The sequence below is a fragment of the Trifolium pratense genome, linkage group LG2 (genome assembly GCF_020283565.1).
Source record: "Trifolium pratense cultivar HEN17-A07 linkage group LG2, ARS_RC_1.1, whole genome shotgun sequence".
NCBI lineage: Eukaryota > Viridiplantae > Streptophyta > Magnoliopsida > Fabales > Fabaceae > Trifolium > Trifolium pratense.
In genome coordinates, this window is record NC_060060.1 from 29,826,152 (window position 1) to 29,840,741 (window position 14,590).

At 33.0% G+C, this 14,590-nt stretch overlaps 2 protein-coding genes across 3 annotated transcripts; one reads left to right on the plus strand and one right to left on the minus strand.

Moving 5' to 3' along the window:
* Positions 1-698: 698 nt before the first annotated feature.
* On the plus strand, positions 699-14,433 carry LOC123907967 (receptor-like serine/threonine-protein kinase SD1-8). 2 transcript variants are annotated; one of them, XM_045958448.1, is made up of 8 exons: positions 718-2,181; positions 4,669-4,806; positions 4,898-5,091; positions 5,181-5,391; positions 5,497-5,734; positions 5,830-5,980; positions 6,081-6,249; positions 14,280-14,433. In XM_045958448.1, exons 1-8 carry the CDS (start codon positions 885-887, stop codon positions 14,429-14,431), a joined length of 2,550 nt encoding a protein of 849 aa, XP_045814404.1. In that variant the 5' UTR covers positions 718-884; the 3' UTR covers positions 14,432-14,433. The 2 variants fall into 2 exon arrangements, with proteins under 2 accessions (XP_045814403.1, XP_045814404.1); XM_045958447.1 differs by lacking the exon at positions 14,280-14,433 and having other exon boundaries at positions 699-2,181; positions 6,081-6,620.
* On the minus strand, positions 8,264-12,464 carry LOC123907975 (probable ubiquitin-like-specific protease 2A). The gene is made up of 8 exons (XM_045958460.1): positions 12,323-12,464; positions 11,211-11,327; positions 9,560-9,806; positions 9,300-9,467; positions 9,075-9,206; positions 8,899-8,980; positions 8,708-8,818; positions 8,264-8,623 (listed from the first exon to the last, which is right to left on the minus strand). Coding segments are annotated over exons 1-8 (921 nt in total). The 5' UTR covers positions 12,324-12,464; the 3' UTR covers positions 8,264-8,560.
* Positions 14,434-14,590: the final 157 nt, after the last annotated feature.

A 14,590-nucleotide genomic window follows, 5' to 3' on the forward strand; every position in this document is an offset into this window, starting at 1 on the left:
GATAATTAATCTCTCTCTATAACTCCAACTTTAGTGGTGTTTGATTATGTGGAAAGCTAACTCGATTACGGTCGTTTCGATATCAGTTTTGTGAATTATTGATCCAAATTGAGTTCTGTGCGATGCTTTGACCTTGAGGCTCAGAAGCAGATTTTGTGCAGAATTTTGGTGGGGGGCAAAATCCAACAAATTATAAAATAGGGGGGATAAAATTCCGTATTTTAAAATAGGAGGGGTAAAATTCCGCATTTTTCAAAACATGGGGGTAAAACTGCATTTAAGCCTTTTTTAAATATAAAAATTATAATCTTATTATTCGAACATTCAGTTTCAATTAAACCATCTCAATTTCGTTATAAGTATGAATTCATGGGTGCTGACTGCATGTAGCGATAGATGTCGACTACATTCAATCTAGATCTCTATTTTTTTTTTGTCAAGTAGTCTAATGACTAAAAATTTCACTGTTAAGGTAGATAAGTTGGAGGACTGGAGTTCGACACTTAATCCCTATATAAATAATACAATGTCCTGAGCTCACGGGATATCTAGATCCCTACTTTATGCAAGCAATTATCCTACTATTGACCTAGCAAAACAAGCCCCAATTCACACATAAAAGAAAGACATTTCATGAAAGCTAACAGTGACAGTTTCTCTTTTCAAAGTGGAGAAAAAAAAAAGCCTTTTATTCAAACAAAGAAACAACTTAGACCAAACAACAACAATTAAAAAACAGAGTGAGGTAACAACAACCAGTGCCGGGGTCAACTAGTTCTTCTTTTTTCTAAATACAATAAATCAAAACTATACAATTCTCTTCTAAATGAACAAAAACACAAGACAAAGAAAGAAACCATACACAAACAATTTTCTCTTCAAACATGCGAGGTTTCTTTCTCTTGTTCTTGTTCATCACTTCATCTTCTTTTCTCATCACAATCTCAACCTCTACAGATACCTTAACCTCATCACAAATTCTCACAACAAATCAAACCCTTGTATCATCTAACCAAACATTCATTCTTGGTTTCATCTCCGAAACAAATTCAAACATATATTTAGCCATATGGTACAAAAACATCAACCCAAGAACAATTGTTTGGGTTGCAAACAGAGACAACCCTCTTCAAAATAATTCAACCAATGGTGGCTTTCTCAAAATTGGTGACAATGGAAACATAGTACTTCTCAATTCATCATTAGATTCCGACAACAACCTCGTATGGTCTTCGAATCAAACAATACTTACTAAAAACCAAGTTGTTCTTCAGCTTTTAGATAATGGAAATTTAGTTCTAAGAGAAAAAAATGTGAATGACCCAACAAAATATCTATGGCAAAGTTTCGATTTTCCAACAGATACTTTGTTACCGTCCATGAAAATGGGTTGGAACTTCGACAAAAAAACCGAAAAGCATTTAACTTCATGGAAGATCACAGGTGAAGATCCTTCAACAGGTGATTATTCATTCAAAATTGATTTTCATGGTTTGCCAGAAATTTTCCTATGGAATGATGAAAATATTATATATCGAAGTGGACCTTGGAATGGTGAAAGATTTAGTGGTGTACCGGAGATGGAACCCAATACAGATTCAATAGTTTTCGATTTTTCATCGAATGAACATGGTGTTAATTACTCGTTTACAATCGGAAATCCATCAATTTTTTCGCGACTGGTGGTGGATTCGTCTGGTGTACTTCAACGTCGAACTTGGGTTGAAAGTAGTAAAACTTGGACAAATTTTTGGTATGCACCGAAAGATCAATGTGATAATTACAAAGCGTGTGGTCCATATAGTGTTTGTGATTCGAATGCTTCACCGGTTTGTGTATGTGTGAAAGGTTTTAGTCCTAAGAATGAACAAGCATGGAAATTGAGAGATGGATCAGATGGGTGTGTGAGGAATATAAATTTGGATTGTGAGAGTGATAAATTTTATCATATGGAGAATGTGAAGTTACCTGAGACAAGTTCTGTGTTTGTGAACATGACAATGGGAATTGATGAATGTGGTGATTTGTGTCATAGGAATTGTTCATGTAGTGGTTATGCTAATGTTTATGTTACTAATGGTGGAAGTGGTTGTGTTATGTGGTTTGGTGAACTTGTTGATATAAGAAGTTATTCTGATGGTGGACAAGATCTTTTTGTTAGATTAGCAGCTTCTGAGATAGGTATGTTTTTCTTTCTTTTAATTATAATTTAATTGTTTTTCTTATCTTATTATGGCTTTTATTTTCTGTTTTTATAGTTTCTGAGATTGGTATGATTGTTAGAAATTAGGCTATTATGAGTTAGAGGGTAATATGCATTTTGGTTGATTGAAAGTTTTTGTCTAGTGAAACACTCAATGGATACATGTACAATTCAAATCCTTGGAAAGATTATCAAAAGCAAAATAATAATAAGAAGAATATAGATATGATGTGATTTTAAAAGTTTGGGGTATTCATTTCACAAATATTGTCTAACTTGTAATTGTATTTAAGAAAGTGAGAGTATCAAAATTTCTTTTGGAGTTACGGTATCAAAATTATGTCGGCAGAGCTGTGTTCATATATCAGAGCTCTTAATTATACAAAAATGTTTATAAACACTATTTGTATGCCACATTTGATCATCTCATAAAAAAATGTGATTAATTTTGTCTATTAGATGATTAATTTATGTTAAAAAATTGTTGCTAATTTATGTTAAAAAATGTTTATAACTATATTTTTAAACGTGATTAACTAGGTGTAGGCGTTACACATCTGTGCAAAAAAAAAGGGGTGTCCATATTTCATTATTGTTAATTATTTGAAAATGTATCTCACAAAGAAAAGAAATTTTAGTGCTAATAGACATTAAAGTGAAAATGAATATTATTTCACATTGGAATTTTATATGCTTTTTAATATTTATTTTTCTCTTTTTTTTGGGTTAAATTTTTATTTTTTCTATTTATAAATATTTAAAATTTTAATAGTACTTTATTTATCTAAACTAAAAACTAAACATAACATATAAATAAAATTACTAACATTGTAAAAAAATAGTTCTACCATCATAAATTTTTTATTTTAATTATTTGGGGCTGTCCGAATATATGACCTGGCTTGTATTCATACATGACTGCGGGTGGGTAGTCGTGTATGTAACTCGTGTTTGATTGCGTGGACCGACCTTTTGACTTTTTCAACCATACTCACCTTTTTAATTTATTTTTTTTATTTCTAATGTCATTGTTTATCTTGAGATAAAAGCATAGACAAATGTCATTGTACAACTATATAGTCGTTATCATTGCATGCATTGAAAAATCTATTTTAGGTGTGTTCATTAAAAAACAACAACAATAATAAGATTATATATGGTAGCTACATACATATGCACATTTTTTTCATATTTGATTTTGAATTTGGTCATTTGGAAAACAAAAATAGGATTTTGGTTGGAGTAGGAAAGAAGTTTAAGCAGTCCTTAATGAAAAGTAGAGAAAGTAGTATTCATTGATGTTATGGGAGACCTTGTTGATTTGCCTATGGTTGGTGGGAAAAAAATTTGCTGCAGTTACAGCAGGGTGCTGTAATTGATTTGGGTCATCTCATCTCTAATCGACGGCTGATTGATTAAATAAATCTGAACCGTTTGATATCAAATAAACGATCGTGATTGATTACCGCGTGGAACTGTGCCATTGTTTGACAGTAGCAAATCCAGGTCTGTGTTGGTGGGATTTTGGTATGTTTGAAAAAGGAAAGAATTTGGCAAATGAGCATTAAGGTGAGGGGACCCAAAAAAGTTTTGTTTTTATACATTTTGGGTGGGAGTAGGTGCCTTCCCATAGTTGTATTGTATTCAATGTCCGTTGATATGTCAAACGGAAGTGTTTGAATTGAAATTCAAAACAAGCATAATTTTCTCAATTTTTCCATGGCCATTTTGTTATTGTAATTTTGTTTAGGTGGCTTTTAGGGTGGGGGACATGCCTCATATTGATCTACGAGGGATTTAGATCCTCTTCAGTTTGTTGTCTTCTGTTTTATATTTTGTGCAATCTCGGTTTTTCAATTAATTTATGATTGAGAATTATGCCAAATCATTTTTGTCAGTCAATCATTGGATCAAATTCAATGACCGAGAATTGCACCGGAGACAAAAATGAAGAAAAAGGATAGGAGAGGATCCTGATACATCTATGAGTGATGAAAATCATTCAAAACATTAACAATAACAACGACTATGGTCTCTCTTGTGAGTAGAAGTTCATGGTAGTGTTATAATTGATCGTTCTTGTGACTTACATAGTGCGACTCACGAAAACAAACAATATGGAAAACATATGGACTTTTATTTAAAGACGGCGACTTCTATCGTCGTGAAAGTTTTGAGCAATTTTTAAGTACATTAGATACTCGGATCACTCTGGACCATACATGTCGCATTTCTCTCTCAAAAAGAAAAAGTGACGATCGAGATATAGCAAATATGTGTTTGATTTTACAAGGAAGTAAATGAATATGATTAAAATTTAAGCTTATTTGATTTGTTTCCTTCTTTAGGTCCTTGAACTGAATCAAAACTCTATTGCTAATTAGGAACATAAACTTTTGAGCATAAATTAGAGCAAATATTAAGTGAATATTATTTCTATTAACAAAAAAAAACTTTTTTCTCAGGTAACTCTCACAAGGCAAATAATAAAGCTGAGATTATAGGAATTACAATTTCTGCAGCTGTTATAATTTTGGGACTTGGTTTCATATGTAAGAAGAGGAAATTGCTAAGTAAATTTAATGGAAACACAGACAACAGAGGTAATACATAAGTACTATGTCTCTCCTTAAAAACAAATGCATGATGTTATGCTAGATGATAAAAATGTGTTGATTTTTGTCACTAAACTAGGTTCTGTCCAAAGAAGTAGAGATTTGTTAATGAATGAGGTGGTAGTTTCAAGTAAAAGAGGTGGTAGCTCAGGAGAAAGGGACATGGATGACTTAGAGTTACCAATGTTTGATTTTAATACCATAACAATGGCTACAAACTATTTCGTTGAAGCAAATAAACTCGGAGAAGGAGGCTTTGGTATTGTTTATAGGGTATGCTGTTTTTGTAATCGTATCATATATGTAACGATAATTCACATGAACGTTACTAACATGAATTTTTGTGGTTTTAATGATACTAGGGAAGGTTGATTGAAGGCCAGGAAATTGCTGTCAAGAGGTTATCAAAAACTTCAGGACAAGGAGTTGAAGAATTTAAGAATGAGGTAAAGTTAATTGCCAGGCTTCAACATAGAAATCTCGTTCGGCTATTAGGTTGCTGCATCGACAAGGATGAGAAGCTTCTAGTGTATGAGTACATGGAAAATAGAAGCCTTGATTCCATTTTGTTTCGTAAGTTGTTTTAACATTTTGCATCTTAAATCATTTTGGTTTTGGAGTATGTGGACATGTTTCTGCCTTCTGGATTGTCTTATTAATGTTTAATAATTGTTGCAGACAAAACTAGAAAATTCTTATTAGACTGGAAAAGGCGATACGAGATTATATGTGGAATAGCTAGAGGACTTCTTTATCTGCATCATGATTCAAGACTCAGGATTATCCATAGGGATCTCAAGGCAAGCAACATATTACTTGACAGTGAAATGAATCCAAAAATATCAGACTTTGGGATGGCTAGAATATTTGGCCAAAATCAAACCGAAGCAAATACATTGAGAGTTGTTGGAACATAGTGAGTACTAGAACCACAATTTTGCATTATAGTACTCTCTAATAAAAGACCAAATATAAGTGACCTTATCATTTTGTATGTTTTTTTATGTGCAGCGGCTATATGTCTCCTGAATATGCTATGGACGGAAACTTCTCAGTGAAATCAGATGTATTTAGCTTCGGAGTTCTTGTGCTTGAGATCATAAGTGGAAAGAAAAATAGAGGATTCTACTACGCAAATGATGATATGAATCTTCTAAAAAATGTACGCGCGAGTGATTCTTCAATTAGAATACTGTGATATAATTTTCTACTAAATAGTAAGTAGTAAGTACTAAGAAAGAATGTACGTTGTCTTGTTGTAGGCATGGACGCAGTGGAGAGAAGGCACTGCTTTGGAACTTGTTGATTCGTCAATTGGGGAATCATATACACCATCTGAAGTTCTTAGATGCATACATGTTGGACTATTGTGTGTCCAGGAACGCGCAGAAGATAGGCCAACAATGCCTTCAGTGCTCTTGATGCTTGGCAGTGAAACTGCACTAATGCCAGAACCTAGAAGCCCCGGGTTTTCCCTTGGGGGAAGGTCAAAGAATCCTCCTGAAACTGATTCCTCTTCAAGTAAGCAAGATGAAACATGGAGTGTGAACCAAGTCACTGTCACATTGCTAGATGCTAGGTAGTACAAGAATCATGACATCATCCAACATATTTGTATAGTCTCAGAAACATGAAAATAAGTTTCTGTAAATAGAGTTTATAAACAGTTGCAAAGAATTGAGCCAGCAGGTTCATAATCGAATTGAATTCGATTATATATAGAGTTTAATTTTGACACGGTTAACATTCATCGAATCTTATCTTGATACCTTAATGAAATTTTCAAGTTAACAAGTGTTGAAGTCCTTGGAGTATTGTTAATGATTCTTCTCTAATATTTACTGTGTAAGTTGGCTAATGTGGAAAGAGGAATTTTTCTCCTTTGATCAAATGAATATAAGAAATACAAGAGACCTACTTGTAGGCACCTTAGTATTTCATATGGGATGCTTGTAAGGTCCATATTTGCATCGATGAATTCCAATGCTCGACCTTCTTTCCATAGTATCCATGCCTAGGTAGTTTAACAAAGATTAATAATAGTAAACAAGATAGTTAAATCATGAATTTGCTTTTGATGTAAAGTTAGTGTTACATTGCATGTGAGATGGTGATGAACTTATGGTTACCTGTCCCAAGAGATTATGGGGATGATCTTGATTCTTGAAGTGATTATTTCTGATGCCACTCAATATCTCTAACACGATAACTCCGAAGCTAAACACATCAGACTTGAGGGAAAGGAGCCCATTTACCGCATACTCGGGAGACATATAACCACTGCACATTATCAACAAACATCATGATTCCTATTTATATTATCTTAAATAATCTCAAAAATTCATCATATCATGTAACTTACATTGTCCCGACACGTTGTTACAGCTGAACTATCTCCTTCCAAGATGTGTGACACACCAAAATCTGAAATCTTGGGGTTCAAGTCACTGTCAAGTAGAATATTACCAGTTTTCAGATCCCTGTGAATGATTGTTAGTTTTGAATCTTGATGAATGAAACAATACCCAAGTCTTTTTGGTTTTCTAGAGTCGTTTGTTCAGAAAGTCTTGTTGACGGCAAACTCGCATTTGGAGTTGTTCAACGCCAAACCAAACAGACGCTAAAAGTATCAATTTTTTGCAAAAAGTTTTCAAAATAGAAACTTCAATATTTTGGAAGACTAAAATTACCATTAAAATTTAATAGAGACTAATCTTGAAAGCACGTGATTTTGTGACTAAAAACATATTTAACTATTTTTAAAATAAAATAAAATAGTTTATCAACAAAAAAAAAAAAAACGACGATTATACCTATTGCTAACTGTTTTGAGAGCAATGGGTTTTTGGATATTCCAAAAATTAAAAATCAAATTGTCATTTGTTTGAAATGACCTTTTTAAAAATAATAACTTGCTAACATCTTTTTAAGAACGACTTTCTGAACAACTAAAATTTTGAGTTTTTAATACAAATTATGTTTTTGATAACTTGTTTGCCCCATACATTTTCTTATTTCTATTTCAAAATAAAAGCTTTTTATCACATTCTATTAAGTCTTGTTTTGTCTAACATGCACAAGCTCCTAATGTTGTGCATGGTGAACAAGTAATTATTTGATATGTTATCGAGACTCATTAAATTAACGGTTTATGAAAATCATTTGATATGTTATTGAGACTCATCAAAATTAACGGTTTATGATTTTTCAAAATTTTCAAAATTTTTATGAATGATCTATATGATATAAACTTTCAATCCAAACGGTAGATTTTATAAAATTGGTATTCGTTATAATATAAATGATTACTTGTTCACCATGCACAACATTAGGAGCTTGTGCATGGTAGACTTGGCCATAGAGACAGGTATGATAACCAGGATGAAAATATTTTGTCCACATTTCAGTGAAATATACACAGGAATAAATCATGTTCAGAATGATAAAACTCAAATTCATATTTCATTATATTGTCAATGAACACACAAACACAATATGTCAATTTAGACCTATTTTTATCAACAAAGTTATATATATACTGCTCCTATCAATCTGAACAAAACCTAAAGTTGAACTGCATATTTATGATAGTTGTACTCTCTAGTCTCTTCCGGATAATGAACCGGATATGTCTGCCTTCTATATGAACAAATTCCCCCTTACCATGTATGCGCGCAAAAAAAAAAAAAAATCAACAATGAAGTATGTTTGCCCAGTCTACTCAAATTGGGGGACATCCCTTTCAACGAACCAAGTTCTCACAAAAACTATCCAATTCTTCGAAGCTGAACCAATCTTTTTTCATCTGGAGCACGTCAGTGGCATTCAAAATTATATCAAAATGTACAATTTAATGAACAATTATCAAGAACAGCAAGAGGAAACTTACAAAGTAAGGGTACCCCTCCATGCTAAAATTATCAGGTGCGAGTTCCAAAAACAGTTTAATGAAATAGAGGACAAAGTTCCCACAATCCGTATCATTTTTTTGTTGTGGCACCTACAATATAATTAGTTTTCTTTTTACCATCAGTGATTGGGTTCCACAGGAATGAAAATCATAAAAGGGGTCATTATCACCTTGGGCACTAAAAATGGAATTTGAGATATAAGATGCTTAGTCTCTGGCCTGTCCCCTGCTTTGTAAATGTCTTGTACAAATCTGAAAACGAAAGATAAAAGCTGGTAAACTGTAAATACTTGTCAGGACAAAAATGTCTGATCAAAATAAGTAGATATTGTTGAACAAAGCACACCTTCTTATCTCTGGTTCAATCCTTCTTGGATCCGCCATTTCAAGAGAATCCAACAATAACATGCAACGTGATCCACTAAAGGATTGCAAGTTCTCGCCAAAATGGCAGAAGATCAGAAGACTCCAATGACCCCTACAAAATTGTGATTTCAAAAGATAAACTCTCTGGATTGACATTTAACAAATAAAAGGCTCCTTGTTATTAAAGTAAATTGAATGTGTTTACCAGCAGACTATAGGAACAAAAACGTATTCCTTTGTGAAAATATGTTTTTTATTAATCCAACTCAGCACCTTATCTTTACATTTCGCATTCCTATAAAGGCCAAACCATAAGCTGTCCAAGTATGTAAACGACCTCTTCCTATCTTCGGAGAAACTCCTCCATATTTTCCTGTCAGATAAATTATATTTATATTTAGAAACGAGTCCATGATTTTGATGTTGCTCCTTTTCCATCACAAATCATTGAACTGTGTAACTCACGCTAAGTAGAAATCAAAGTCTCCACTATTTAGCTTTTCCTTGGATCTAGAGAGAGCTACATTGCCTTTGAATTTTCTCTTGATTTTTGTTCGCGGTCGCCGAGGAATACTATTCAAATCAAAAGGAAAAATTGAACTAACACTTCCTATCGCATATTTTACAGTCTCGGTTTTGATTTTATGATGAGCATCAGCAATCTTGGTTTCATGTCTTGAGTCAAATTCTCCTTCCTGATTCTCAAAATCGACTGATAAGAACAATGACAGACATAATCAACTTCTTTGATAGGCCCCCAATATAATGAACATCTAAAAATAAACACTTGTGAAAAAGAAATTATCAAATAATCTTACAATAACCATTAATTTTTTAAACAATAGTTTGCCGCATAAGTTGAAATTAGTTCATGTATCTCTACTTTTTCACAAGCAATCTGTTATGTATCAAGAGGAGGAGCAAATAGCAAATGAGGAGGAGATAGATGCTCAAGTGAATTTGGAAGTGGACCAAGAGGAAGCTATTCCTCCACCAAAGATAAAGAGGAATAGGACTAGCTTTAATTGTCCTATCCCTAGCGGTGGCAATCGTCCACTTTTAGCCTATATATATATATATATATATATATATATATATATAGAGTCAGGATCCGTTGACACCAACTAGTTTGACACCAAATGTTACACCTCTCAATAACGTTTTAACCGATATAAATTTTATAAAATCCACCGTTGGATTGAAAGTTTACATCATATAGATCATTTGTGTAAAATTTCAGACAAATCCAAAATCATTTGATATGCTATTGAGACACATAAAGATTAACAGCATTTAAAAAAATACAAAAACCGTTAATTTTGATGTATCTCAATAACATATCAAATGATTTTGGATTTATTTGAAATTTTACACAAATGATCTATATGATGTAAACTTTCAATCCAACGGTGGATTTTATAAAATTTATATCGGTTAAAACGTTATTGAGAGGTGTAACATTTGGTGTCAAACTAGTTGGTGTCAACGGATCCTGACTCATATATATATATATATATATATATATATATATATATATATATATATATTGAACAGTGGAAATAAAAGAATATCGGAGAATTTCAGTCTTTTATTTGTTAAGGAGGTGCTCCCCTCGAAGGAGAATATTTTCTTTATATTGTTCTTAGCATTGCGAAGCCTTTCACAATCTCAACTAACTTTACATAAACACCTACTATAATCTTATAACTATTTTTTGCAAGTGGAAAACCGAAAACTTATTTTAATTGGGAAGCTCCACCGAAGTCTCAAAACACCATGCTCTAGCTGTCAAATCTCAATATCCATGTGAACGAAAATAATGCAACCACCACCACCAAAATGCAAAAAAAGCAGGAACCCCGGAAAATTACCCAACAAAACTACAATTTTACTAATTAGAACTATGATGTTTGTAGACCCAATATCAGTTTTTACACAAATTTCAGGTAAAAAGATGGAGACAGAACTTGATTTACTTTTTTACACACAAAGCAAATTTCTAGTATGTAGGCATTATATACTCCACAAATTATCATCATCACACAAACAACAATGGATTCTATCGTAAAATGAAAAGTTGAAGGTGTAAGTAACGGTACAATGATATAACACTAACCTTCAGGGTCAATTTCTATCACCTCTATTATGGTCTCAGTTTTCTTTCTTTGACAAGAATAAAAAAACTTGGGTACACGTCCTGAGTCAGTTTCTCTTTTTTGATTCCTAAGATCCACTGATAAGATCAAGGATAAATATAATCAACAACAATAATGTCCAGCTTGTATGAACTTCTCACGAAACACTAATGAAAAATGAAATATTCAAAAAATCTTACAGTAACTGCGAGTTTTAAAAACAATACTAGTTTTTTGTATAATTTCAAATTAGTTTTTGTATCTCAATTTTTTCACAATTTCTATCAATAAACTTTGCATAAACACCTAGAAGTCTATAACCTTATAACATTTTCTAAAGTGGAAAACCATCAAACCATTAGAATTTGATTCATATACACACCGTCGGTGTTAAGATTTTTTAGAATGCCAATCAAGCATATAACCATAAAATCATAAAGATTGTTTGAATTTAATTACAACTATTTCTAAATTCAGACATATGGATGGTTCTGATTTTCTGATAGTGTAAAACTTTTTACACCGACAGTGTTACACTGATAGTGTATAAAAATTAAACATTAACTCATTTTAATCAGGAAACTCTCACAGTCTCACAAATTAAAAGTAGACACAAACTAACCAATCGTTAGTTGGTCCAGTGGTGATTGGCGCCGGACTTAGTAGAGAGAACCACGGTTCGATCCCCGCAATTGCCATAGGGAGGGGGTTGGAACCAACCTACCCCGAACCACCAGATTAGGCTGTCTAGTGAACCGGATACTGTGGTGAAACAGAAAAGAAAAAAAAAATAGACACAAAACTCCACCTAAGTCACAAATGACCATGCCCTAGCAGTAGAACCTCAATATTATGAATGTGAAAGAAGCATGGAACCCTAAAAAATTAGACTTCTATGTCCTGCAACAATCAATCCAGCCACAGCATACCCAACAAAATTACAATTTCACAATGTTTTTTTACACGAATTTCAGAGGACAAATTGAAAGTAAAATTGTAGTGTTGCGTAAACATGAGATTGAATGAAGGAAAAAATAAACAAAACAAGCAGAGAAATAAAAAACAATAGAAGTATGAATGTGGGAGGTGTTACTGTGTTGTGAATGAATCGGGGAATCGCTGTGCGGAGTGAGTGGATATCTGCTGGGACGGAATTCTCTGCTGCGGTGGTCAGTTGAGTTCAGCCACTCCAATTTGCTTGCTTTCAATCCTGATAATACCACGACAGATTGGTTCGGTTTGGTTCGGTTCGATTCGGTTTAGTGAGTCGACAAACAGGCTTATTACTTGTTTCTAGGTTTCAGTTTTCTTGTCATCCCCAATTAACTCTCCATTGGTTCAATTTGGTTTGGTTTTTTTGTATTCTAAAAAAATTATAATTGAACCAAGGTTTGGTTCGGATATTTTAAAAGGATATTTTTTGATGTATTTTCTGCTATTATTTGTTTTCTAATGAATTTCCTATCGTAATCACATGTGATGTAACATTTGATGTAATCAAATAATCATTAAACCTAAAAAAAAAGACAATGATATGGTTTTAAAATACTCGTTTCAATTCAAACAAAGCTGATAATAATAAATCCATAGATTTTCAAATACAAATACAATTCTTAGGTGGAGTTCACCATCAAATTCAAAGTACATCCATATATGAAATTAAGTTCATAAATTCAACATCAAATAACAAAATACAACTAAAATAAAATTTTATCAAAAAATAAAATAAAATAAAATTTCAATTTTTTCACACTTGAATCACCGATCCACCATCTTTAATAAATATAAATATATACCTAGTTAAAATGGTGAATTCTAGTGTGAGGGCTCTATCAAGTCCCTCACCGGGTACCACTTAATTTCACCGTTAGATTGAATTAGTCTACCTGATCTAATATTTCATCACCACACTAAATCCAATTTTTTCTCTTTTCGGTTAGATCTCACTCTCTATCCCTTGAAATTTTTTTCATTCTCTTTGTTTCTTTCTCCATTGCCGCCGCACAGTACTCTTAGATGAGTTTTTGATCATGTGAAATTGAGATTTAGTGCCTATGACCAACTTGCTACAAATTTTTAAGAAAAAAATATACTACAATTGCTTTGAATTGAATTGACAGTTTAATGTTTGGTTCCTAAATTACTACGATTGCTGTAAGTTTGAAGGGTAATAAGTAACATTTCTTATCAAATTTTCTTTCAACTGATGTTGCTTTTTAAAAACATCAACTTTCTTTTCATTTTTCTTTTAAAGGAAGGTTTTGATGTCTTTTTTCCTTTCAATTTTCTGGAATGCAACAAAATTAAGTCTTCTCCATCTCCAAACGGTTATGTATAGGTGGAGAGAGAACAAAAATGTAAGAGAGAAAAAAAATTGATCTAGTGTGGTGATGAAATATTACATCAAGTGAAATTAAATAGTACACCGGTGAGGGACTTGATAGAGCCCTCACCCTAGAATCCACCGGTTAAAATAGTTAGAATATAGAACATTGGATTTGTTTTCAATTTGAAAAGGAAGAAAAGTAAAACTAACAAAAAGAAATGGTTGGGCTACTGTTAGGTGTGAGCTTACTTGATGGCCTAAACTCAATAAATGATGGTTAATAATATAACCATTGGTTTGGTTCGTCAGTTGTTCGTTTTCTAAAAACTAAATTGCTGAATTGAACCTCATCGTTTTATCCGAAGCATAAAAATCAATTGTTTCGGTTTGAATTGTTTGGATGGTTGTTTTAATCGATTTTTTCTAATCTACTTACACCCCATATGAGAGTACTCGATCATTGATTCATTAGTCAAATCATTGGGTCACTATTTGAACCGTATGACTAAACCAGGTAAACTCGGTTGTGAACCGAGTGCTCGTATAAGAATGTTCTTATGGTGAATGTGAATTTGTCAGATCTGTACTCATGGTGAATGGTGTGATCTTCAGCTATCAATGGGGAAAAGGTACCTACAAAAATGTTAGCACTTCAACGCTCCGGGTGAATGGTGAATGGGGAAAAGGTATCAGTGGTGAATGGTGTGATCTTCAGGTATCAATGGTGAAACTGCACTAATGCCAGAACCTAGAAGCCCCGGGTTTTCCCTCGGAGGAAGGTCAAAGAATCCTCCTGAAACTGATTCCTCTTCAAGTAAGCAAGATGAAACATGGAGTGTGAACCAAGTCACTGTCACATTGCTAGATGCTAGGTAGTACAAGAAGCATCAGATCATCCAACATTTTTTTTTTGGACTTATCATCCAACATATTTGTATAGTCTCAGAAACATGAAAAAATGTTTCTGTAAATAGTTTATTAGCAGTTGCAGAGAACTCAGCCAGCTGGTTCATAATCGAACTGAATTCGATTATA